The 24,603-nt window shown below is 71.3% G+C and overlaps 4 protein-coding genes across 4 annotated transcripts in view; all 4 read right to left on the bottom strand.

The window, feature by feature from the left end:
* Positions 1 to 5,345: 5,345 nt before the first annotated feature.
* On the bottom strand, positions 5,346 to 7,134 carry AURANDRAFT_54327 (hypothetical protein; the record flags this gene model as incomplete). Its single annotated transcript, XM_009040833.1, has 2 exons — positions 5,346 to 6,231; positions 6,411 to 7,134. Coding segments are annotated over 2 exons (1,610 nt in total), but the record flags the coding sequence as incomplete, so codon positions are not given.
* A 3,195-nt stretch (positions 7,135 to 10,329) lies between these two features.
* Positions 10,330 to 18,610, bottom strand: AURANDRAFT_65820 (hypothetical protein; the record flags this gene model as incomplete). The annotated part of the gene is made up of 5 exons (XM_009040832.1): positions 10,330 to 10,555; positions 11,922 to 12,707; positions 12,859 to 15,529; positions 15,700 to 17,059; positions 17,360 to 18,610. The coding sequence occupies 5 exons, from the start codon at positions 18,608 to 18,610 to the stop codon at positions 10,330 to 10,332; spliced, it is 6,294 nt and encodes a 2,097-aa protein (XP_009039080.1).
* Positions 18,611 to 18,932: 322 nt separating this feature from the next.
* AURANDRAFT_59237 (hypothetical protein) lies at positions 18,933 to 21,467 on the bottom strand (the record flags this gene model as incomplete). Its single annotated transcript, XM_009040831.1, has 2 exons — positions 18,933 to 19,442; positions 21,453 to 21,467. The coding sequence occupies 2 exons, from the start codon at positions 21,465 to 21,467 to the stop codon at positions 18,933 to 18,935; spliced, it is 525 nt and encodes a 174-aa protein (XP_009039079.1).
* A 3,000-nt stretch (positions 21,468 to 24,467) lies between these two features.
* The window catches only part of AURANDRAFT_65816 (hypothetical protein), a gene marked incomplete at both ends in the record, with an annotated part of 904 nt that continues 768 nt past the window's right edge, over positions 24,468 to 24,603 (bottom strand). Inside the window, one exon of the mRNA XM_009040830.1 lies at positions 24,468 to 24,560. Within this exon, the coding sequence (XP_009039078.1) occupies positions 24,468 to 24,560 (93 nt within the window). The remainder of the gene's footprint in view (positions 24,561 to 24,603) is intronic.

Here is a 24,603-nt window from a genome sequence, read left to right as displayed (position 1 = left end):
GCGCAACTACGCAAACGCGCCCCGCGTCGAGCTCGTGCGACTCCGTCTACTCTGCGCGCGCGGCCGCGCGAACCCTCCGCCGGCGCGGCGCGAGCCCATCCTCGCTCGGCTCTTCGCCGCCGGGCCACCGCCGCCGTCGGCTTCGACGAAGAAGTCCGTGCGCCTCGCGAGCCGGCCGGTCCGACGCCCCCTCCCCAACGAGATATTTTGGATCGTCCTCTCCTTCTGGCGTACGAGCCGTGACGACTGAGCAATATCCGGCCTTAACTCGGATCGATTGGAGGCGCCCCGACGCACGGACTAGGGAGGCCAAGGGTCAGTACGTAACTATGTGTCCTTGAACCAGGATGGGTCTGGGTAGTTGGCGAGCGGATTACACTGTAGTGGCAAGCACTTGAGCCTCGAGCTCGCGGGCCGGTACAAGACGTCGTCGGAGTCGTACTCGTCGGAGAGATTCATCGAGGACGAGCGACGCGTCGACGCGGCGGGCCAGGTCCTGCGACGGCGGGAACTGCGCACTTCGTGGACCGGATGAGCAACACCTCCTGGGTGGCGCCTCGCGCTCACGGCACCGGCCATCGTGCCCGAGTTCGCGCTCGTGTCGAAGCACGTCTGCGACATGCCGGTGCGCGACGACGTGCGGCGCGTGAACCCGTGCCTCAACCTGTTGGCCGCGGAACTGCCTGTGTTCCCGGCGGCGTGCCGGCGTCGCGGCGCCGACGTTTTTTGGGGCGGTCGCAAGCGGGAGCGGGACAAGGGCATCGACGGCCTCGGCCACTTCGGCCGCGCCATCGCGGAGGCGATCGCCGCGCGCCGCGGCGAGCGGCTGCCGCCGCGGTTCTTCGGCGAATCCGCGAGCGTCTTCGGCGTCTACCTCCGCGACGTCGCGGGCCTCGGCGACGGCTTCGCGCCGTCGCTCTACTGCCACCAGCGGGGCACGGTGAAGCAGGACTTCGAGGCGACGCACGAGGAGGGGTGCGTCGAGGGCGCGGACGCGTTCCGCGCGTACCTCGCGGCGCGGTACCCGACTGGCGCCGACCTCTTCCGCGACCACTTCGAGTGCTACGCGTCGCCGCCCTTCGACGCGTGGTTCGGCTTCGACGCGCTCCCGCCGGCGGGCGACGCCGCGTGGGACCGGCGCGCCGTCGCCGAGACCTACGCGTCCCTCGACCGCGGCGCGTTCGCGGGAGCCTGCGGCGCGGCCGCCGGCGACGTTCGACTCGTGATCCACGCGCGCCTCGGGGACCTTTTGGCGACGGCGGGCCGCACCGAGGGGAAGCGCCTGCGCAACGCGCTCGTCATCGCCGGGAAGCTCGTGGAGCGGCGCCGGGACCGCGTCCACGTGCTCGTGCTCAGCGACTCGCCCGCGGCGGCCGTCGCGGGCCTCCTCGAGGGCGACGTCCGCGTCGAGCTCGGCGACGCGCGCAGCGACGGCGTGTCGCAGCTCGTCGACGGCCGCACGGTCGGGCTCGGGGCCGGCGACTTCGACGTGACGCTGAAGGGCGAGGGCCACCCGCTCGTCGCGCTCCACTGCATGGCGACCGCGGACGTGCTCCTCGGTCCCGAGACGCCGAAATGCGGCGACCCCTGGGTGCCGCGGGCGCGACGGCTCGGCGCGGCGCGCTGGGCGGCCCAGAGCGGCGCCACGGGCGTGCGCTGCAGCAACATGGTGCGCTTCGCGAGGAACCTCAACGCGCGCGGCGCGTTCCGCGGCGTGCCCGTGGCGCCCCTCAACGCGACGGCCGTCGACGCCGGCCTCGCGGCGCTCCTCGCGGTGTTGCCTTAGGGGGTCCTACATCATCTCCGTGGTCTTCTTGTTCTTCCAGTCGCCGCCGGTGTCGAACTTGCGGTGCTTCGCGCGGTGGGCCATGTAGCGGTTGTAGCCGTAGTAGGAGAAGTAGGTGACGATGACGCCGGCGAAGAGGAGGGCGATGGCGAGGCGCAGGTACTTGGTGACCTTCTTGTCCGAGGAGCCGAAGATGTTCCAGATGAGCACGTCGCAGGGGTCCTTGTTGCCGTCGCCGATGGCGTCGTTGTCCTTGTTCTCGATGGCGAAGGTGCCGTCCTCGAGGACGACGACCGTGCCGTCGAGGGACTGGCAGGACGCGGCGCCCTGGGCGTTGGCGACGCCCGTCTGCGACGCCTCGTCGAAGCAGCGCGCGCGCGCCTGCTTCAGCGTCGGGTTCTCGGGGAGCGGCGCGACGGTGATCATGGGGTTCGCGTCCTGGAGCACGCCCGTCGTCGCGTCGAGGGCGCAGGCCTCGCCGTCGCCGCGCACGCAGACGACGCCCGTCTGGTCCCTATTCGAAAAGTTGTTGTTCCGCGACGAGAAGTACGCGTACGTGCCCGGCCGCCGCGCGACCATGACGCCGCCGTCGAAGTAGGGAAACGGCTTCGCGTTGAGCTTCGCGCAGTTTAACGGATGGTTCTCGCGCTCGTTCTTGTTGGAGATGGCGTCGAGCTCGTCCTCCGTGAGGCACTCGTTGCCCGCGCGGAGCTGCAGCGCGCCGCCGTCCGACTGCTGGTTCAGGTACATGAGGCGCCGCATCAGCGCGACGCAGGCCGCTTCCTCGTCCGCGCTCTGACTGCCGTCGTCCTCGACGCAGGGCGCGAAGCCGAGGTAGGCCGCCGTCGTGCTCGCGAGGCGCTCGTCGTACGTGAGGTCGTCGGCGTCGGCCGCCGAGTAGCCCGCGGAGTCCGCGGGCACGTTCTCGGCCATGGTGTTGAGGAAGACGACGTTGGACCGGTCCGCGCGCGAGTTCGACGCCGCGTTCGCCGCCGTGACGAAGTCGTTGGGGTCCGGCGGGCCGCCCTCGGCGTCGTTGCAGCCGCGCCGCGGGTTGTAGTCCGAGCCCGTCCACTGGAAGTGGACGAGGTCGCCCTCGTCTAACGCGAGGGCGTTGGGCGTGAAGTCGTACTCGACGGCGGGGTAGGTCTGGACGATGTTGCCGCGCTTGCCGCGGACGTTGACGTTGTAGATCTTGGGGTAGCTCGCCGCGTCCGCGAGCTCCGCGGGGACCGCGGGCGCGTCGGTCTCGTCGTCCGCCGCCGCCGCGGCGCCGGGCCGCGGCACGATCTTGAACGTGTAGGACCGGTCCTGGAAGGTCCGCGCGTACTGGTTCGTGTTCACCGCTAAACTCACGAAGTGGTCCTCGTCGTCCTCGCCGTCGCCCGCGCCGAGGTAGACGTAGGGGTCCTGGTAGAGGGGCGTGTTCGGCGACTCATCGTTGATGTTCTTGCTGTTGTTGCGCGCGTCGACCATGTTCCGCGTCCACTGGTGGTTGTCCGGGATGGCCTCGTCGGGCCACGCGGGGAAGTCGCTCGTGGAGATGTTGTAGCGGATGCGCAGAGCGCAGGACGCGTAGGCGCTCTCGAGGTCGTCGCCCTCGACGTAGTTTTCCTTTTTGGGCGTGGGGATGGACGGCACGGTCCAGAGGAAGCGGTTCGCGTTCACGCCCTGCGGCGCGCCGTCGTCGTCGCCGCCGTTCGTCGACGAGACGGCCGTGTCGACGGCGTTGCCGAGCTGGTTCACGCGGGCGAACTGGGTCTTGGCGCAGATCGGCGGCTTGAGGCCGTCGAGGACGTCGCTGAGGGACACGGAGTGCCACGTGAAGCCGTTGGCCTCGCAGGCCTCCCGGTTGTTGTACCAGGACCGCTGCTGCCAGGCCTGGGAGCTCGCCTTGTCCTCGAAGCTCTGGGTGCCGTCGTGGGCGACGTCGCAGTAGGACTTGTTGTGCGTGTTGAACGAGTTCTCGAGGTAGTAGGTGCACCGGTTGCTGTCGCAGGGGAGCTCCGCGCAGGGCTCGTCGCCCGCGTCGTTCGTGAGCACGGCGATGTCGACCCAGGGCGACGGGTGCCAGTGGGGGTAGTAGTCGCGCTCCTCGGGGCACTCGAGGCCCCGGCGGTCGCCGTTGGGGTTCTGGCGCGTGCCGCGCATGTCGTTGCGGCGGACGCGCTGGTCCGCGGTGTAGAGGCCCTCGTTGCGCTCCGTGCGCTGGCAGAGCTCGTAGGACGAGAAGGGCTCGTGCATGCCGTAGCGCCGGTCGGCCTCCGTGTCCGGCGTCGCCGCGTCCGCCGTGTCCGGGATCGTGTCCGTCGCCGCGTCGTCGTCGTCGTCGGGGATCCCGTCGCGCGGCGACGCGACGTTCGCGCCCGCGCGGAAGGCCTGGCCCCGCGTGCCGTCGTTCTTGGAGGACGTGTAGGGCCAGAAGTCGTCGACGAAGGGGTCGCCCGTGTCCTCGCACATGTACTGGAGCACGATCTCGCAGTTCGTCTTCGAGTTCTGGCCGCAGCCGTGCTGGTTCGTCCACTCGATGGGCAGGATCGAGCCCTCGTAGAAGTACATCTTCTTGTTCTGCGTGAAGCCGTTGAAGATCGCCTCGCCGGCCTCGTTCTGCCGCGACTCGTCGCCGACGGCGCGCGGGCAGGCGTAGCCGCCCTTGGCGTTGTTCTGGCTGTCGAAGAGGCGGTTCCCGTTGTTGCGGTTCACGTTGCGCTCGCAGTTCCGGTCGTTGGACCCGCGCGGGTTGTGCATGTAGACGTCGGCCGTCGCCGAAGCCGCGAGCAGGACGACCGCCGCCTTGATTGGCGCCATGCTTCCACGCCGTGCTTCGATGGTTCTCAGGGCTGCCAAGCTTCCCCACGACTTCCTTGCTATGAATAAATTCTGCACGTTTACCTCAAGAAGCAGTTCCTAGGGCGGCGAGTGGGACCTCCGCGACGAGGACCGCTTCTCCTTCGCGGCCCGCTTCGCGGCGGCCTGCTTCTGCTCGATGTCGAGGACGCGGTTGAAGTCGGCCATGGCGAGCGCGTCGAGGCCGAGGCGGTCCCGCGAGATGCCCCGGTTGTGGAGCGCGTGCGTGTTGTCCGCGTCGTGCTCGAGAGCCGCGCTGTAGTCGTCGACGGCGCCGTGGAAGTCGTCCATCTTCGCGAGGCAGTAGGCCCTCGCGTTGTAGAGCTTCGCGACGGCGACGTCGCCGCGGCGCGTCCGCCGGTCGCCGCCGGCGTCGTCGGCGTCGGCGTCGTCCGCGGCCGGCGCGCGCTCCGGCCCGTCGGCGAGGGCCGCCTTCAAAGCTAACGCGTAATCCGCCGCGGCGTCGCCGTAGTGGCCGAGCTTGCGCCGCGCGTAGGCGCGATTCGCGCGCGCGGCGCGGTGCGCCGGGTCGAGCGCGAGCGCGTCGGAGAAGCACCTGTGCCGAAACCAAATCTTCAACCCGACTTCAATGTGCGCGTATTCGAATGTTTTGACACAAGCTCTTCAGCTGGGCTTCGAGAACTCGACGAGAGCGATCGATCCGTCCAAAAGTCAGCCGAATCGACTTCGATTTGACCGAGCTAGAGAATTCTCAAGTTTGGTCAGGACCACCCAAACCAGTGGTTGGTTTCGGCACAGAGAAGCACTTGTTCGCCTTGGCGTGGAGGCCCCGGTGGCGCGCGTTGGCGCCCCGCGCGTGGTGGTACTCCGCGTCGTCCGGGCGGATGGCGACGGCCCGGTCGAAGGACTCGGCCGCGTCGTCGAGGCGCTTGAGGCGGTCGAGCACGAGCGCGCGCGCGTAGAGCGCGGCGCCGAGGCACTGGCTGTCGTCGGCCGTCGGCGAGTCGGCCCGCGGCCGCCGGCCGGGCGGCGGCGGCGCCTTGTCGGCGCCGTCGCCGACGAGCTGGATCGCCGTGTCGAACGCGCGGAGCGCGGCCTCGAGCTCGCCCAACTTCTCGAGGACGACGCCGCGGTTGTGGTGCGCGGACGCGTGCGCGGGCCGCAGCGCGAGCGCGGCCTCGTAGTCCTTCAACGCCTCGGCCCGACGGCCCAGGGCGTCGAGGCAGAAGGCCCGGTTGTAGAGGGCCTTGAAGTGCTTCGGGTCCTTGGCGAGCGCCGCCGCGTAGTCGTCGACGGCGCCCGAGAAGTCCGCGAGCTTGCGCTTGCAGAACGCGCGGTTGTGGTAGAAGTCGGCGACGGGGAAGCGATCCTTCGCCGCCGCCCCCGTCTTCGCCGCGCCGGCCTCGCGGGCGAGCGCGTGCTCGATGGCCTTGGTGAAGTCGAGGACCGCGGCCTCGGCGTCTCGCAGGCGCTCGTGCGCGATGCCGCGGTTGTACCACGCGAGCGCGTGGGACGCGTCGATGGCGATGGCCGCCGTGTAGTCGAGCACGGCCCGCGGCAGGTCGCCCAGGGCGTCCAGCGCGAACGCGCGGTCGAAGCGCGCGCGGAAGTGCTTCGGCGACAGCTCCAAGCACGCGGAATACCTGTGTGGAAATTGAAATTCTCTAGCTCGGTCAAATCGAAGTCGATTCGGCTGATTTTTGGACGAATCGATCGCTCTCGTCGAGTTCTCGAAGCAGAGCCGAAGAGCTTGTGTCGAACCGTTCGATTACGCGCGCATTGAAGTCGGGTTGAAGATTTGATTTCCACGCAGCCGAGTACGCGTCGACCGCGCCCACCAGATCGCCCGACCGCCGCAACGCCACCCCCCGCTGGTGCGCCTCGGCGGCGCGCCGCGACCGCGACGCGTCGACCGGCGACCGCTTCTTCGGCGACGGCTTCGGCGACGGCCGCTTGGGCGACGGCGGTTTTTCGGGCGTTTCCTCCGCCATCGCCTCGCGGAGCGCGCGCTCGCGCGCCGCGGCGTAGGCGTCGGCGCCGAGGGCCAGACTCGGCCGCTTCTCGCCCAAAGCTCCCTTCGGGTCCCGCGCCTCGTCGAGCGCGAGCGCCCGCTGGTAGTCGTCGATGGCCGACGCGAAGTCGCCCAATTTGTTCCGGCAGGACGCGCGCGCGTAGAGCGCGGACGCGCGGTTCGGCGCCTCGCCGAGGCACCGCGTGAAGTCGTCGATGGCCTCGCCCGTCCGCCCCAATTTCTCCAGCACCTCGCCGCGCGCCTGGTGCAGCCCCGCGGACGCGCCGTCGCGGTCGAGGTCGCCGACGCTGAGCTCGAGCGCCGCGCTGTAGTCCGCGAGCGCCGCGTCGTAGGACCCCGCGCGCGCGTGGTAGCCCGCGCGCTCGCGCCGCAGCGCCCGCGCGACCTCGCCCGACGCGCTCGCGAGCTCCGCCGTGCAGCGCGCGATGGACGCCTCGCAGCCCGCCTCGCCGTGGTTCTGCCGGTAGTAGTAGGTGCGGTGCGGCTGCTGGGCCGCCTGCTCCTCCGTCTCGAGGTAGGGCGCGCGCTTGAGCAGGGCGCCGCCGGGCGTCGGGCTCGACGCGCGAGCGAAGGTCGCCATGCGAGTGCTAGGTGGGCAGCCTCGACATTGTTTGATCGAACAAACGATCGACCTGAAAGCTTGAAGGGCAATTGAGGCAGCATTGCAGCTCAGCTCGAGCTCTGAGGCAATGGACTCCTAAAAGCCAGCGATAGCGCGCGCGTCGCCGCCTCCTCGCGCGTCCGCTCGAGCTGCGCGAGCGATGTCGGATCACCACTTCTGCCCGCGCTGCGGCGGCCACATCAAGGGCGAGCGCTGCGAGCTCTGCGCGCCGGACCCCGCGGACCGCGAGCTCGACGCGTCGGAGATCCACGACGTCTCGCCCGCGGCCGACGGGAGCCTGCTCAAGCAGGTCACGACGGCCGGCGAGGACGCGGGCCCGCAGCAGCTGGCGACGCCGTCTCCGCTCTGCGACGTCGAGGCGAGGGTGCGGACGCTGCGGCCGAAGCAATCGGCGCCCCGCGCCGTGACGTGGCGCGGCGGCGGCGCGGAGCCGCCCGCCGACGACCTGCCGGCGGCGCTCCGCGCGGGGCTCGAGACCATGCGCCTCGGCGAGGTCGCGAAGGTGACCGTCGTCGACGCGGAGCGCGACGCCGCCGTCGAGTACGAGCTCGAGGTGCTCGACTGGGTCGAGGAGCTCGACTGCGACCGCGAGCGGCCCAAGGCGGCGACGAAGCGCACGGTGTCCCGGCCGCCGCTCATGAGCTGGCGCGAGCCGCGGAACCTCGACGAGGTCCGCGTCGTCGGCGCGTTGGCCGACGGCGCGGGCTTTACCGTCGACTACGGCGCGCTCGAGCCCCGCGACCCGGCGGAGAAGACGGCCGTGCCCGGCGAGCGCGCGCGGGACGTGGCGCACGGCTGGACGGACACATCGGGCTGGCGCCTCGACGAGGATGCGACCACGGAAACGGGCGCGCCCGTCTGCGAGGGCCTCCTCGATATTTTGAGGACGATGCGGTGCTTCGAGGTCGCGGACGTGCGCATCCGCGGGGACCGGGGCTTCCCCGGCGCGGGCGACCTCGCGGGCCGCCTGCAGCTCGTCGCGGTCGTCGAGGACGGCGACGAGGAGCTCATGCGGAACCGCGGCGCGTACAGCCACGACGACCGCGAGGCGCGGCGCCTCGTGCAGGTCGGGGAGAAGAAGAGGTGGGGCAACGCGCACTTCCAGCGCGGCGACCACGGCCGCGCGATCCGCCGCTACGGCCGCGCGGTCGAGCTCGGCGAGAACGACGACCCCGACGACGTCGACGAGGCCATGCTCGACCTGCTGGCGACGGTGCGGTGCAACCGCGCGGCGGCGCACCTCAAGGCGGGCGACTTCGGCGCCGCGAAGGCGGACTGCGACGCGGCGCTGGCGCGGGACCCGCGCAACGACAAGGCGAAGCTGCGCCGCGCGACGGCGCTCCAGGAGCTCGGCAGCCTCGACGCGGCCCGCGACGCGCTCCTGGACCTCGCGAAGCACGCGTCCAACGCCGCGGTCGCGCGCGACGCGCGGCGGAAGCTCGACGGCCTCAAGGCCGCGCTCAGGGAGCACCGCCGCCTCGAGAAGGACATGTACGCGGGCGTCTACGAATCGGCGCCGACCTTCGGCCCGAAGCCCGACCCGGCGCCGCCGCCGCCGCCGGCGGTCGAGGAGGACGAGGCGACGCGCGACCGGCGGGCCAACGACGCGTGGCGCCGGTCGCTCATGGAGCAGGCCGCCGCGTCCGTCGAGCGGCAGCGCGCGAACTACGCCGGCCGGCTATAACGCGCACACTCTCACGCGCCCCGCGCCGGTCGACTCGAGCGCTTAGGTCCTACTTCTTGTTCTTCTTCGCCTGCTCCGCGGCCTTGGCGCGCGCCTTCGCGGCTTTTTCGTCCGCCTTGGCCTTGGCCTCCTTGGCGAGGCGCGCCTTCTTGTTCTTGGCGACGAAGGCGTCCTTGCGCGCCTTCTTGTCCGCCGTCTCCTTGAGGCCCGGCAGCTGCTTCGAGAGCTTGGCGTAGTCCGCGTCGAACGCGTCCTGCTTGTTTGCGAGCTTCGCCTCGGCGGCCGCGAGCGCCCTCTGCTCCGGCAGCTTCGCGAGGGCGGCCTTGGCGTCGGCGACGGCCTTGCTCGCCTCGGCCTTCTCCGAGCTGAGCTTCGCCATCTTGTCCTTGGCGTCCTTCAGCGCCTGCGCCTCCTTGGTCAGCGGCGCCGGCGGCGGCGGCTTCGGCTTCGGCGCCGCGGGCGCGGCGGCTGCGAAGCTCGCCTTGCCGTCGGCGGCGGCCTTCGGCTTGGCGAGCTTCGCCTCCTTCGCCTTCTCCGCGACGCAGAGGTCGCTGTTGGGCGCGTAGCTGCACACGCCGGCGACGGCCGGCTGCAGCGGCAAGGCGAGCCCGCCGACGGCGAGCGCCGCGGCGCCGGCGGCCTTGCGCAGCGGCGCCAGCGGCTGCACAGAAGGCTTCACGCCGTTGAATGCATTGGCGACGGCAGCGAGTGCGAGTACGCGCAACATAGCTTGCGGCGAGCGCGTGGCCAGCGCAGGACTGAGCACGTTTTTGTGAACTTCAAAAATGCGATCTTTGCCCTGCTCCGCGCGGCGATGGCCTCCGAGTCGCCGCACAGCCTCCTTTTTTTAAAATCGGCCGCGGGCTGCGACCTCCCCGCGACGAGTCGCGGATGCTCGCTCGCAAGATCCGCCGCATCGACCGCGGTGGCATCGCGGCAGCCGGCGATCGTCACGACGCGCGGAGATCACGGTCCCGGTGCTGCTGCGCGGCGCCCCGGCTCGACCGAAAGCGGCAGCGCGACCCAATTCCCGCTTGCCAGCGCGGAAGTCGTCGTGTTGCAGGCTTTGGGCGACTGCAACATGGTCAACAAGCCGATCACGAGATCTTCTCTCGCATGGGCGCAAGCTTGCAAGTAGCTGCGGCTGCACGCAATAAGCTCAGGCTCGCGCAATAAGCTCAGCCTCGCTGCACAACACTGAGGGCTGCTCGCAGCACGCCTGCAAACGCAATGATCTGGCGCGCGCTCTGCGTAGCGACCATCGCGCGCGCGCTGCAGCGCAACCCTGCGCCGCGGCCGCGCACCGCTGCTGCACGGCGCACCGCTGCAGCGCCGCGCGCTGCGGCCAAAACCTCCGACGACGCTGCAGCGCCGCGCGCCGCGGCCAACACCGACGACTACGGCTCGCTGCAGCGCGAGATGGAGCGCGGCGGCGCGGCGTTCACGGACTGCCGCATCGCGCCCTGCGGCGGCACGGAGCGCGCGGTCGTCGCGACGGCGGCGCACGCCGCGGGCAGCGTGCTCATCCGCGTGCCGCGCGCGCTGGCGATCACGCCGGACGCGGCCCTCGCGTACGCGTCCGGCGCCGCGGCGGAGGCGCTCGAGGGCGCGGCGGAGAGCGACCTGCTGGCGCTGTGGCTCCTCGAGCAGGACGCGAGCTCCGAGTTCGTCAGGAGCCTCCCCGCCGTCGAGGACCTCGCGCACCTGCCCGTGTTCTGGGCCGCGGGGGACCTCGAGCTCCTCGCGCACAGCGACGTCGGCCGCGCGCTGAAGCGGCGCGTCGCGCGCGACGACGCCTTCGATGCCGCGCTGCGCCGGGCGTCGCCGCACTACGCGGCGCTCTGCGACCGCGAGCGCTGGGCCTGGGCCAAGGCGCTCGTGAGCTCGCGCGCGTTCTCCGTGCCCGGCGACGACGGGCCCCTGCCGCCCGGGTCCTGCGTCGGCGAGCAGGACGAGGGCTCCAACGACGACGGCGTGAGCTGCCTCATGCCCCTCGTCGACATGATCAACCACGTCGCCGTGAGCGACGGCGGGTCCTGCGAGTGGGGCGTCGAGCGCCTGCCCGGCGACGTCCGCGGCGACTTCGTGATCCGCGCGCTCAGAGACGTCGAGCCGGGCGAGGTGTCCATCTCCTACGGCGCGCTGAGCGCCGCGGGGTCGCTGCTGAACTACGGCTTCCTCGGCCGCGACGCGGCGTCGGACCAGGACTGCGCGACGGTCTCCGTGTCGCTCGACGGGCTCGCGGGCGTCGCGACGCGGGACCTCTGGCTCCGCGACGAGGGCAAGTACGACGGCGACTGGGCGCGGGGGGAGCGGCGCGTCCGCGTGGGCTTCGGCGACCCGGAGAGCGGATCCACGCTCCTCGCGCTCTGCCGCGTCGCCGTCGCGTCGGACGCGGAGGTCGACCGGCTCCTCGCGGGGTCCGACGACGCCGAGCAGTGCGCGGCGACGATCGCGCCGGCGCCCGTGTCCTGGCGCAACGAGCGCGCGGCCATGGAGCGGCTCGACGCCGTCGCGACGGAGGCGCTCCGGGGCCGCGAGAACCTCGACGCGGAGCGCGGCGGCGGCAACGTCAACGCGCGGAACGCGGCCATCGCCGCGGACGTCGAGACGGAGATCCTCGTCCACTGGCAGACGCTCGCGCGCCGCGCGTCCTACGTCCTCGACTTCGCGTCCGACGCCGACGACGCGCCGTCGGCCTTCGACGTCGGTTTGTACTATCCCGACTTCCTCCGCCAGCTGCTCGACTCGCCGACGTGCTTCCCCGAGTACGCGCCGCCGACGGCGGCGCCCGTCGCCTAGCTCGCCGAGTACGCGCCGCCGACGGCGGCGCCGAGTCGCCTAGCTCGCCGCGTTCGCTTCGCCGCCGCCCCTTCGTCACATGCCGCTCGCTCGTTTCGGTCCCGCATTCGCCATAAGATCCGATAGTTAAAAAGACGGTGTCGCCCGAAGCGAGGGGCGACTCGGCGATCGCGGACTCCGGCCTCACAACAGCCAGGGCGTCTCGGCGATGCGCTGGTAGAGCACGAGCGCCGCCCAGGGCCCGAGGACGAAGTAGAGCGTCAGCCAGGGCATGTCGTCCTTCCACGTGTCGTAGGAGTCGTCGACGGGCGGCCGCGTGAGCGACTTGAGGATCGCGACCTTGCAGTCGCCGCGCTTCGCGTTCTCGAGGGCCGCGCGGACGTACATCGGGACGTCGACGACGACGAGGCAGAGCGCCCAGCAGCCGAAGAAGACCGTGATCTCCGCGTGGCCCAGGGTCCGGCCCCGGATGGCGACCGTGGACGCCGCGGCCGTCCAGCACGCCTCCTCGGCCGCGTGCGGCATCGCGTAGCCGTTGACGACGCCGCACCAGCACGCCGCGCGCGCGACGGCGGCGATGAGCACGCTGAGCCAGAGGTAGAGGCGGGGCTCGTCCTTGTCCGCCGTCGCCACCGTGTAGCAGCACATGAGCACGCCCATGGCGCTCTCGCCGAGGTGGCTCACGCACTGGTCCGCGATGGGGCTCGACATGCCCCGGCCCCGGCACCTCACGATCTTGTAGGGCCGCGCGGCCCAGGCGATGGGGTTCCAGGACCGGATCGCCGTCGACGCGGAGAAGAGGAGCACGAGCGGCAGGGCGAACTGGGTCAGCTCCGTGCGGCTCTCCGTGCGCAAGGCCTTGGCGGCGACGCAGAGCGCCTGCGACGTCGACAGGAAGCCCAAGCTGTCGTGCCACATGTGCACGACCGACGAGCCCGGCCCGGCCTTGGACGACGTTCTGGCCATGCTGCGCCTGGAGTCTTGTCATCCAGTTGTCGCCGCCTGCAAGTCCGACTCGGTGAAGAGGTGTTGCCGTGGGATGCGTGTTTTCAAGTGGCCTGGGCCTAGCGTCGGAATACACACGCACACAGCCGTCGGCGTTCTTCAAGATTGCCCTTTACTACCAGGGCAGCGCGGCGCCGGAGTACCAGTCCTGCTGGCGCGGCGCGCCGTCCGGGTCGTAGCCGCCGCCGCCGTCGCCGTAGGGGTTCGCCTGCGGCGCGCCGTGGCCGTAGAAGGGCTCGGCGAAGGGCGACGGCGCGCGGGGCGCGTCGCCGCCGTAGTAGGACGCGCGCATGGCCGTGTAGGACCGCGCGGGCGCGTCGCGGGGCTCGAATTCCGGCGCGGTCACGTCGAGTTCGAGGCTGCCCGCGCGCTCGAGGCCGCCCCGGGGCGCGTCGCCGGGCCAGCGGCCGCCGCGGCCGCCGCCGAGGTCCTGGCGCTGGAGCGCCTCGAAGTCGGCCTGGGCCCGCGACCGCGCGGCGTCGCGCCGCGCGAGGTCGCGGTCGCGGTCGCGCGCGATCTTCTCGCGCTTCTTCTCCGCGGCCTTCTCGGCCTTGGCCTTCTTCGCGTCGAGCTTCGCCGCCTGGGCCGCCTTGAGCTCCCGGAGCTGCTCGCGCTCCCGGGCCAGCGCCCGCTTCTCGAGCTCGAGCCGCTTCGCCTCCTCGGCGAGTTTCCGGTTCACGTCCTCGAGGCGCTGCTGCTTCGCGGCGAGGCGCTTCTCCTGGGCCGACGCGGCGGCGGCCTTCTTCGCGTCGTCGGCCGCGCGCCGCTTCGCGTCGTTGTCCTCGCGCTGCTTCCGCAGTGCGCCGAGCGCCTTGTCCGCGAGCGCGGCCGCGGGCCGCGCGCGCGGGCTCCTGTCCAGCGCGACGTTGACGGCGTTGAGGCGGCCCTTCTTGTTCGTCTTGACGTCGAAGACGACGGGGTCGCCCACCGCGATCTTTTTCTCGCGGACGTCCGTGAGGTAGACGTACACGTCCGCGGCGCCGTCGTCGCGCCGGAGGAAGCCGTCCTTCTTCGACAGCTTGGCGACGCGGCCGAGGACGCCCATCTCCCGCGACGTGGCGCCGTTGGGGCTCGGCGGCGCCGCGACGCTCTTCGGCGGCGCCGCGACGCTCCTCGGCGGCGCCGCGGCGGCCGGCGGGTGCGCGAGCGCCTCGCGGACGCGGTCGCGCGTCGCGGCGTCGACGAGCATCTCCTCAAAGTCCGCGTCGTCGAGCAAGGCGAGCGTCGCCATGTCGACCTCGTTCTCCTGGAGCAGGGGCGCGAGCCAGAGGACGTCGCTCAGGCCCGCGGCCACCAGGAAGCCCTCGACGGTCGCGCCGGCCGGCGGCGGCGGCGCGGGCGCCGGCGCGCCCCGCTCCCGCGCGCCGCGGTCGGCCATGAGGAGGCGCACGGCGTCGCGGTCCTTGCGCTTGATGGCCTCCTGGAGGTCGCCGCCGTAGGGCAGGGGCGCCGCGGCCCCGGCCGCGTCCGCCGCGAGGCGCTTCTTCTCGGCCTGGCGCTGGCGCTTCTCCTGCTGCTGGAGCCGCTTCCGCTCCTTCTTGTCGGCCCCGAGGCGGGCCTCGGCCTCGCGCCGGTCCGCCTCGGCCCGGGCCGCCGACGCCTTCGCCGCGGCGTCCTTGGTGGCCTTGGTCGCGTCCTTCTTCGACGCTTTCTCGGCGAGCTTCGCGGCGCGCGCGTCGTCCTCGCGCTCGCGCTTCGCGCGCGCGGCGGCGACGGCGGAAGCGCCCCGGCCCCGGATGGCGACGGCGACGGCGTCGAGGAGCGCCGGCGACGCGCCGCGCTCCGCGATGGGCAGGAAGAGCGTCTTCGCCAGAGCCGCGTCCTCGAGCGCGGCCGCCGCGTCGGCCCACGCGGCCGCGTCGAGCGTCGCCTCGTAGCGCCGCTCGTCGACGTGGGGCTTGAGCGCGGCCATGAGGTCGCCGACGGACGTCAGGGTCTCCGGCGCCTTCTTGAAGTCGGCCGCCGCGTGGTGGACCGACGCGTGCAGATACGCGAACGCCTCCGGCGCGTAGCGCGCGCGGCCGCTCTTGAAGATGGACGCGGGCGTCGGCGACAGCGACTTGAGCGGCGGCTTCGCGTCGGCCGGCGGCGCGTCGTCCCCCTTGGACTCCTCCGCCGCCGCGCCGACGACCGCCGCGGGCTCGGGCGCCTCGAGCTCCGCCGCCGCGGGCGCCTCGACGGCGGCCGGCGCCGCGGCGGCCGCCGCCGCGCCCGGCACCTCGCTCTCCTCGACCTCCGTCTCGCTCGCGGCCTCGTCGCAGACCTCGGCGACGATCTCCGAGAACAGGCCGTCCCACGTCGTGGCGTCGTCAGGGTCGCCCGGGCCGGGAGCGACGACCGGCGGCGCGGCGGCCGGCGGCGCGAAGCCCATCGGCGCGGCGGCCGGCGCGTAGCCCATCATCGGCGCGGCGGCCGGCGCGTAGCCCATCGTCGGCGCGGCCGCGGGCGCCGGCATGCCCGGCGGCGCGGCCGCGGGCGCCGGCATGCCCGGCGGCGCCGCGGCGGCCGGCGCGAAGCCCGTCGGCGGCGCGGGCGGCGCTTCGACCGGCGGCGCTTCGACGACCGGCGCGTTGGCGGCGGCCTCCTCGGCGGCGCTGGCGAAGCCGCGCTCCTTCGCGTTGCGCTCCGCCATGAGGCGCCGGATGGCCGGGCGGTCCGCGGCCTTCACGGCCAGCTGCATGTCGCCCCCGTACGGGAGGGGCGCGTCGAAGTCCATCGCGTCGCGTCGAGGGTAGGAGACGGTCGGAGAGCGGCGGCGCCTCGCGAGGCCTCGGTCTTTGGTGTGCAAATCTAGATATCTGGCGAAGGTCCGTTTCGATTCAAATTTTGCAACCCCCGCATGTGCGTGTCGAAGGTGAACTGGCGGAAGGCCTGCGGACGCCGGCGCGCCAGCAAGACGAGCCCTCCCCGCGACTTACCCCCGGCTCCGCGCGTACATGACGGTCACTTCTACGGTCGACCGCTCGCCGCCGCCCGCGCGTGGCGCGCCGCGAGGTCCGCGGCGTCGAGCCGCGTGACGTTCCAGGTGTCGTGGGCGTCCGACGCCCGGCGGCGCGCCGCTTCGAGGTCGTCGAGCTCCGCCCGCAGCCGCGCGGCGTCGTCCCCGCGGTCCTCGCGCCGCGCGGCGTCGTAGGCCGCCCGCAAGGGCCGGGTCCGGTCCTCGAAGAATTGCCGCTTCGACTCCACCAGCGCGACGGACCGCGGCCCGGCGACGGCGTTGAGCGCGCCGCAGACGCGGTCCACATAGGCGAGCGGGTCGGCGAGCCCGGCGTTCCCGGCGTCGCGCGCGAGCGCGTGCTGGTGGAGCACGAGCGCGCGGTCGACGAGCACGCCCATGCGGTCGTCGAAGGCGTTGCCCAGGGGCGTCCAGGCGAAGCGGACGTTGAACTCCGCGGGCAGCGCGCCCAGCCGCGACTCCTCGGCCCGGGCCTTCTTGTCGCGGTGTAAGAGGACGGTCAGCGCGACCTGGTCCATGCCCCAGTAGTTGAAGACGCGCGCGTCGTGGCCCGCGAGCCACGCGTCGACGTAGGCCTGGATCCAGTCCGCGACGAACGACGCGGCCCGCCAGCCCCGGACGACGGCGACGGCGCCGCCCTGGAGCCGGTCCCAGCCCTTGCCGCACGCGCCCAGATCCTCGCCCGCGCACCACCGCCGCCGGCACGCGCGGCACGCCGCGCTCGCGTAGTCGCCGCACGCGCCGGGCGCGCAGGCGTCCCGCGCGCAGGCGAGCGTCGCCGCCGCGGCGCAGGCGAAGCGCGCCGCGGACTGGTGCTTGCCCTGGCTGCCGTCGTTGGACGCGAGCCGCACGGGCGGCGCGTCGCTCGGCGGCGCGTCGACGTCGCGGAGCGCGAGCGCGAGCGTCGCCTCGCCCGCCGCGTCGGCGCACAAGGCCGTGTCGTCGTCGAGGAACAACGTCACGTCGTAGGGCGCGCGCGCGAAGTGGTGCAGCCGCCCGAGGCGGGACGTCGCCAGTTCGCGGCGCTCCGCCGACGCGTTGGCGAGCGACGCCGCCGCGGCCTCCCGGAGGGGCCGGGGGATCTCGCGCGTCGCCGCCGCGGCGTCGGAGACGTTCAGGACCGCGTCGAAGAGCGACGTCGGCGGACGCGCGTGGCCGTAGTCGTCCGCGAAATATCGCATGGCCGCGTCGACGTCGTCGCGCGCCAGCTCCGTGAACAGCGTCGTCGGCGTCGACCGCCCGCGGCGCCGCAGCGACGCCGCGGAGACGTAGAGCTCGCGGAGCTGCTCGACGTCGCCCGGCCGCGCGTTGTTCCTCGTCCAGGCCACGCCGTAGGTCCGCCCGTTGGGCGGCGGTTGTGGTGCCTGCGCTCGTGACGGTTCCGGCGCGAGCACCAGCGCGAGGGCGCAGAGCCTCTGCATCGCGTCAATTGCGCGCGGAGCGTCAGGACGCCACCTGATGACGCCGATGCGTCGATGCCATCGGTGGGGCTGCTCCGAGAAAGGAGCGGTTCAATCGGCCAGGTTGAAGTTTGAAGTACAGGCGGTTCCTCGCACCCCGGTCTGCCGAAGACGAGACCGTCGCGGTCCGCCCCGTCCATTCCGGGGATCAAACATCGCGGGTTAGTCGTCGCCCGGACCCATCTTCTGCTGCTGGGCGAAGACCCAGCGCTCGGTCGCGTGGGGGTCCTCGAGGTAGGAGGCGACCTCCTCGCCGACGGTCCTGACCCATTTCGGGAGGACCGGCTCCGGTTTTCTGTCGTTGGCGAGGCCCGTCTCATCGACCTCGGAGGCGGAGGCGGCGCCCGGCATGAAGAGGCCCTTGCGGGCGCGCGCCTCGGGGACCGGGGCGTCGTCGGCCGCGGGCGCGTCGACGCCGCAGGTCGCGAGGTCGTTGCGGACGGCGCAGAAGTTGGCGGGGACCATGCCGGCCTCCTTGGCGATGCGGTAGACGGACTTTTTGGCCGCGGGGGGGAGCGTCGGCTCGCGCGCGTAGACGAAGGCGCCCTCGTAGGTGTTCTGCGACGTGCGGCCGCTGTAGTGGATGAACTTGAACTCGGGCTCGTCGCGGGCGTTCTCGCCGATGACGGACCAGTTCTCCCAGAAGGTGAGGCCGAACATGTGGCCCTCGGTCCGCGCGTGGCGCCGCGGCGCGGCGCCGCCGTCGCCGAGGAGCGCGCCGGGCGCGCTCCTCTGGTCGAAGACGAGCTTCTCGCTCAGGCGCAGGGGGTAGGACCCCGCGGGCGGCCGCGGCATGGAGAACTCGACGTCGACGGCGAGCTTGTCGCGGCCCGCGGGCGCGAACGAGTTCTTCTGGCAGTCGAAGCAGTCGTAGCGGTCGTTCCAGCCCATGACCTTGTACCACGTGCCCTCCAGCGTCTTCTGGTCGAAGTTGGCCACGGGGACGAGGGGCGGCGCGGGGGCCTCGGTCGCCGAGTCGGGCCCCGGCGGCAGGATGGCCACCTTGATGCACGAGTTCTTCTCGATCGAGCACTCGAGCAGGTCGTTCATCGGCGCGTTCCCGTACTTGGCGAAGCACCCCGTGATGCAGGCGTTGTCCCCGAGGCACTTGGCCGTGCACGTCATGCCGCGCCGGCAGTCGCCCGTGTTGAGGCACGCCTTGGCCGCCGCGCCGCACGCGCCGCCCTCGGCGAAGCACGACGTGTCGACGAGCGACGAGTCGAAGCCCTTGGCGCCCAACGCCGCGAGCTCGTTCTCCGCGACGGCCGGCCCGCCCAAGGTCAGCGCCGCCGCCGCCGCGAGCGCCGCCACGGCGCCGCCGACGTCCACGGCGCCGCGCGACGCGGCGCACACGTGCGCGTGACGTTTGTTGTGTCTTGGATGCGTTGGCGATGGCGACCGGAGGCCGTAGGCCGTCAGGGAGAGGAGAGCGAGGAGGCGCGCGACGCGAGCCATCGCGAGGGAGGGTGCCGGCTGGACCAGCGGAAGCGGATCGTCGCGAGCGGCAGGCGAGGCAGGCGGCTTGCCGTCGATGTCGACGAGGATCGGGTCGTCGCCGAGCGTATCCTATATGTTGAACGTCAATTTACCCATGTTGAACCCTGCTGGATACGATTAACGTCGAGGACTGCTGCCTGCGGCTGGACGGCGCGCGCGTCGCGCCGGACGCGGTGGCCGACGCGGCGCTGTCGATCAGGCTTCCGGGGCCCTCGACTGCGAGCCCCCGCGGGCCTCGCCGTATAATCTAAGTTATAATCTTGAAGCTTAAGCGCGGCGGTCACAACACGCCGCAGGCCGTGATGCGGCAGTCCTCGGCCGTGTCGCCCCCGGGCGAGCCGGCGGCCTCGAGTTTGCGGACGACGTCCATGCCCGCCGTCACGCGGCCGAAGACGACGTGCTTGCCGTCGAGCCAGGTGCAGTCGGCGAAGGTGATGAAGAACTGCGACTTGTTCGAGTCGGGCCCCGAGTTGGCCATGGAGAGGAGGCCGCCGTCGCCGCCCTTGTGGCGGAAGGGGAAGGCCTCGTCGGCGAAGGGGGCGCCGCCGAAGATGGACGTGCCGCCCGTGCCGTCGCCGGCCGTGACGTCGCCGCCCTGGGCCATGAAGCCCGGGATGACGCGGTGGAACGCGTTGTGCTCGCCCGCGTAGCTGTACGTCGTCCCGTCGATCTCGACGCCGCGGCAGAGGGCCGCGAAGTTCGCCGCCGTCTCGGGCACGTCGTCGCCGAAGAGGCCCATCTCGACGCGGCCCGCGTGTTCGCCGCCGACGCTTACGTCGAAGAAGCACGTCTCGGTGGTCGCGGCGTCGTACGCGTTGCCCTCGGCGGCGAGGAAGCCGTCCCAGAGCTCCCGCGAGCCGCCGGCCTTGGCGACGTCGAGCACGAGCGCGAGGTTGCCGTCGTCCCTGGCGTCCTCGAGGGACCAGAACGTGTCGTCGACGACGACGGCGCCGCCGAGCGCGCCCGCGCACCGGGGCTCGTCCTCGCCCTTGAGCTTGACGACGACGGACTCGCGCGTCGGGTACTCGACGACGACGTCCTTGGCGCGCGTGCCCTCGGGCACGGGCACGGCGACGCTCAGCGAGTCCGCCGTCTGCTGCCACACGTAGCCCTTGCCCGCGCCCTCGGTCGCGCCGCCGGCGGACGCGCCGGCGTCGCCGTAGGGGTCGAAGCCTAGGCCGCCGCCGAGGTCGCCGAGCGAGTTCTCCGCCATGTACTTCTCCAGGTCGAACTCGTCGTCGCCGCCGCTCATGTCCAGCGGGCCGAGGTCGAGGTCGCCGCTGTCGCCGCCGTCGGGGTCGAGCTTGTAGGCCGAGATGTCGAAGTCGTCGTCGCCGGCGCGCAGCGGCCTTGCTCGGAGGGTCTGTGTGTGCGACGGCGCGAATGCATTGACGCTCGCACACAGTAGCGCTGCTCTTGCAGCCATCATCATCGTAGAGCTTCTCCGAAAAGAGCGAGTTTGAAGCTGTGGTAATTAAGGCAGCGCGCGCGAATGGCGCCGCCTCGCCGGGGCGCAGCGAGCTTTTTTGACGACGAGGACGTCGACGAGGCAGGGGACGACGCCTCGAAGGAGGCAGCACCGCCTCCGAACGCCTCCGATACCGATGGCGCCGCACCGGCACCGAGCGAGGACGCGCTGCTGCGAGAGCCAGCAGCATCGCCGCCGCGCGAGGCGGACGCCATGCTGCCGCCGCCGAGCGGAGAGCCCATGCCGCCGCGCAGAGAGCCCATGCCGCCGCCGATGGCGCCGCCGCCGCCGATGGCGCCGCCGCCGCCGATGGCGCCGCCGCCGCCGCGCGCGGCGATGGCGTTCGTCCGCGGCGACGACCTCAGCAGCGTGTCCGGCGGCGGCGGCGGCCTGACGCGGCCGCTGCCGCGCGACTGGCAGGCCGTCGCGTCCAAGTCGCGGCCCGGCGAGACGTCCTACGTGCACCTGCCGACGGGCCTGAAGCAGGCGCGCTTCCCCGAGTCGGCGCCGACGCCCGAGCAGATCCGCCAGCACAACGAGGCCGTGCGCGCGGCCAAGGAGCGGAAGCGGTCCCGCCAGGGCGCGGCGCCGCTCCTCAAGCACGCGCCGACGGCCAACTGGCAGAAATTCAGCCAGAAGAAGGGGCGCACGCGATGACGACGACCGCGCGGCGCCGCGTCCCGGAAATGAAACCGAAACCGGGAGAATATGATAGTCGCGTCCAAGCTGGGCCCAAAAGGGGCCCGCCCCCGTGCTTGACGCGAAGAGAAAGATCCCGGAGAGCGAACCCGTCCGCCGGAGCAATCCTACGCGTCGCGCCCAGCCCGTGGCGGAGGCGCGCTTGGCTCGAGAGCGCAAATGCCCCGACGCAGGTTCCTCGGCGACCGCGGTCGCGTGCTCGGGAACACGCCTGTTTTGTATAATGAAACGCGGGGTTGTGGTCGGAGGGTCCTGGGTCGTCGCTGGACGAACTTCAAGAAGCCGTCGTTGCCTCTTCGCAGAGGCTCTCGAAAGCTAGGCGCGAGCTAGGGCTTGCCCGGCGGCACATCTCACAGCCACCAACGCCATCATGGGCGCCGCGATCAACAAGGAGATGGTGGACCACGCGCTCTACGCCGAGGCCAAGGAGCTCGACGCGTCCGACACTAACCGGTCCAACGTCAAGTTCAGCTACCTGTCGCAGAAGATCGCGACGGCCCTGCTCGATCCCTCGAACATGCCGACGCTCGAGTCCCTCGAGGCGCAGTACGAGACGCAGGCGACGGCCTGGAAGAGCGGCGAGAAGCCGCCGTTCTGCATCGTCGAGGGCGTCAAGTACGCCATCGACGCGACGAAGTTCGCGGCCATCGAGGAGCCGGGCCACGTCTGCGTCTGCGTGCCCTTCTACTGCGAGTTCGAGCGCGGCTGCGCGGCGACGGCCGAGAACCCCAACGGCGAGGAGTCGCCGGTGCAGAAAATCGACGAGCTGCTCTTCCTGCTCAACTACAGCGACAAGATCACCTGCGAGCTCGTCTTCATCAACGACTCCATCGCGGAAAAAAAGGACGAGAAGGACGGCGGGTCCGCGCTCCTCTTCAAGACGTCGCTGCTGGCCTACTGCAAGGAGCGCGAGCTCGCCGTGGAGACGACGGGCGACGCGGCGAACTTCGACGCGCTGGTCGTCGCGGGCAAGAACCTGACGATCACGTTCACGTCCGTCGGCGCCGAGGCCGCCAAGGGCGGCGCGGCCGAGACGCCCGAGGCCAAGACGAAGCGCCTCGAGAACCGGCACCCGGAGACGAACAAGCTCCAGGAGCGCAAGGGCGGCGCCGTCCTCGCGGGCATGGAGCGCGCGCTGCCCGCCGGCGTCGACCCGACCCGCGCGATCCGGTGCCTCGTCGACGGCGACTCCGCGCACCCCATCGGCAGCTTCGTCGGCGACGCGGCCTACGCCGTGCTCCAGCTCGGCCACGCGGCCTACCTCGGCAACCTCAAGTCGCCCCACACCTGCGTGTCCGTCGTCGGCGCGGACGCGGGCGGCGGCGACGCGGGCACGCAGGCGCGCGTCGCGAACCGGAAGCTCTTCTTCTCCGGCTTCATCGTGCCCTTCCTCTTCCCCGAGCTGACGGGCAAGTACAAGTACACGGGCACGACCCAGCTCCCCGTCAAGGCCTTTCGGGGGGACGTCGACTTCGCGGCGGCGGCGCTGCCGACGGTGCAGCCGAACGTCGACCTCGGCATGCTCGCGCTCCTCGTGACGACGCTCAACGACAAGGGCGGCACCATCGACTCCGGGCCCGTGACCATCCGCGACAACATCGCGTCGTCGACGATGACGACGTCCGACCTCGGAGCGGAGTGGACGAAAACCTACGGCCCCATTTTCACGTCCGCCGTCGGGCTCGCGCGGAACCTCAAACCCAAGGACTTCGCCGACCTGCCCACGTGGCTCGTCACCTTCATCGAGGGCATGGAGCTCAAGCACTACACGACCCTCTTCGGCGACACGTCCACGCCGGAGGTCGATGCGTTCTTTGCGAAGATGAAGGACTTCCGCGGCGCGGACGACCGCGCCGCCGTCCTCGCCGAGCTCGAGGGGCTCCTCGGCAAGATCGCCTTCGCCTAGGGGGTGGCCCTCCGTTCCGCGCGATCCGTTTACGCCCTAGTCTTCGTCGTCCGGCGCCAAACTCCGGTAGATCGCGCCGTCGACGGACAGCGGCCCCGCGCCGTTGAAGAAGAAGAGCGCGAAGATGAGGAAGTAGAGCGCGGGCTCCTCGAAGTTGTAGGAGTAGTTGTCCACGTGGCCGAAGGGGAAGCCCTGCCAGCCCGTGCTCGCGAGGTGAAAGTAGACCGCGCCGGCCATCGACGCGAGCAGCGACAGCGCCGCGGGCCGCGTGAGGAAGCCCGCCGCGAAGAGCGCGCCGCCCCAGAACTCGGCGTAGTCGTGGATCGCCGACCAGGCCTCGGGCGGCCCGGGCAAGAACCCGAAGTAGGGCTTGACGATGAAGTCGACGAAGCCGTCGAAGCCGGGCGTGCCGTAGTTCGCGGGCCAGAAGCCGCCCTCGGAGCCGTGGTGCATCATGAGCACGCCCGTGAGCACGCGCAGCGGCACGAGCGGCACGGCGTGAATGCCCTCCGTGCGCTTCACCGTCTTGAAGAGCTTCGGGCCCGTGAGCCGGTCCCAGGTCGTCTCCTTGGCCGGCCGCGGCGCGGCGCGCGGCCGCGTCGGCACGCGCGGCGGCTGCAGCGCGGCGGCGGAGGCGACGAGGAGGAGTGCGACGCGCGGCATCCTGGTCACGATGGTAGCAGCCGCACGAGAGCTCACAGAGCACGCCCAGATCGCAGTCCTCGCACTGGTTGCGAGTTGCAGTCGATACTCTGCCATGTTGACGCTCGGCGTGACATCACTTGGTTGACTCCGAGCTGCCTCGCCCAGGTTGGGCACGCGATGCAGCGGTTCCAGGACTTGGCGCGGCGCTCGGTCTGTGGACCATGTCGCGCCTTGGGCCCGGCTGCGAGTCGCTCGGGAAAGACCATCGGTCGATGGGGAGCAACTTAGTTCGCGTCGGGGCAGCCCGTGGACGACGAGAACGGCGGTTATCGGTGGGGGGCGACCGACGAGGGGCTCGCATTAGTGCTGAGGTCCCGTATGTGCGACCAACTTCGAAGAAACACCCCCTGGAATGTCCCTCCCGAGGGGGCTGTCCGGGCTTGGTCGCACATACGGCCTCGTGCATTGCGCGGTGAGCACCGTGTCGCCCGCGGCGCCGCGCGCCTCTCGGAGCCGGTGAGGTGATCTCGATCAAATCGGCTCGAGTCGAAGAGCTGCCGCGAGGGCATCTGGTCGCTCCCATGACGAACGATTCCCGACGCTCTGTGACTCGAAGGGGACCGAAAATCGGGTCGGGGGAAGCTGCCGCGCCTCATTCCACCCCCTGAGGCTGCCCGTTTGCGTCGCCTCGCAATCGTCCGGATGTCGCGTCTTTTCATGTGCCTCACCCACATGTTTGCGGACCTCAAAGCCACTGGGATCGTTGCACGTCGCTGCATATTCGAGGAGAGAGGGCCCCTCTAAGGTGGAGATTCCATCATCGGCCGCTGAATACTCCAGCGGAGACACCGTCTCTAGCCCTCTAGAAGCTAGGATTTCTTCAAAGTTTGTCTTGGCTTGCAATAGTTCAAGCGACGGGGTATCCACTGCAACTCGCAACCAGTGTCGAGCGGCAACCAGACTTCAACGAGAACTTCAAGCTTCGAGCAAAACAGTCGAAATTTAGGAGCGAGCCAGGAATGCGCGCCGCGGCGCGGCGGGGAACAGGTGATTTCTCGGGGGCGGTTCCGCGGGGCGCGGTCAAAAGGCGGGCGTCCTCACAGGCCCGAGTCGAACGCGACGATCGTCGACGCCTCGACGAGCTCCTTCTTCTTCTGGCTGCTGTACATGCCGTTGATGAGCCCGTTCATCTTGACGGAGCCGTTCTTGTCCGGCGCGACGGCCATGTCGCTG

This window comes from Aureococcus anophagefferens (genome assembly GCF_000186865.1).
Source record: "Aureococcus anophagefferens unplaced genomic scaffold AURANscaffold_17, whole genome shotgun sequence".
NCBI classification, from domain to species: Eukaryota; class Pelagophyceae; order Pelagomonadales; family Pelagomonadaceae; genus Aureococcus; species Aureococcus anophagefferens.
This window is presented reverse-complemented; position numbering and strand designations above follow the sequence as displayed.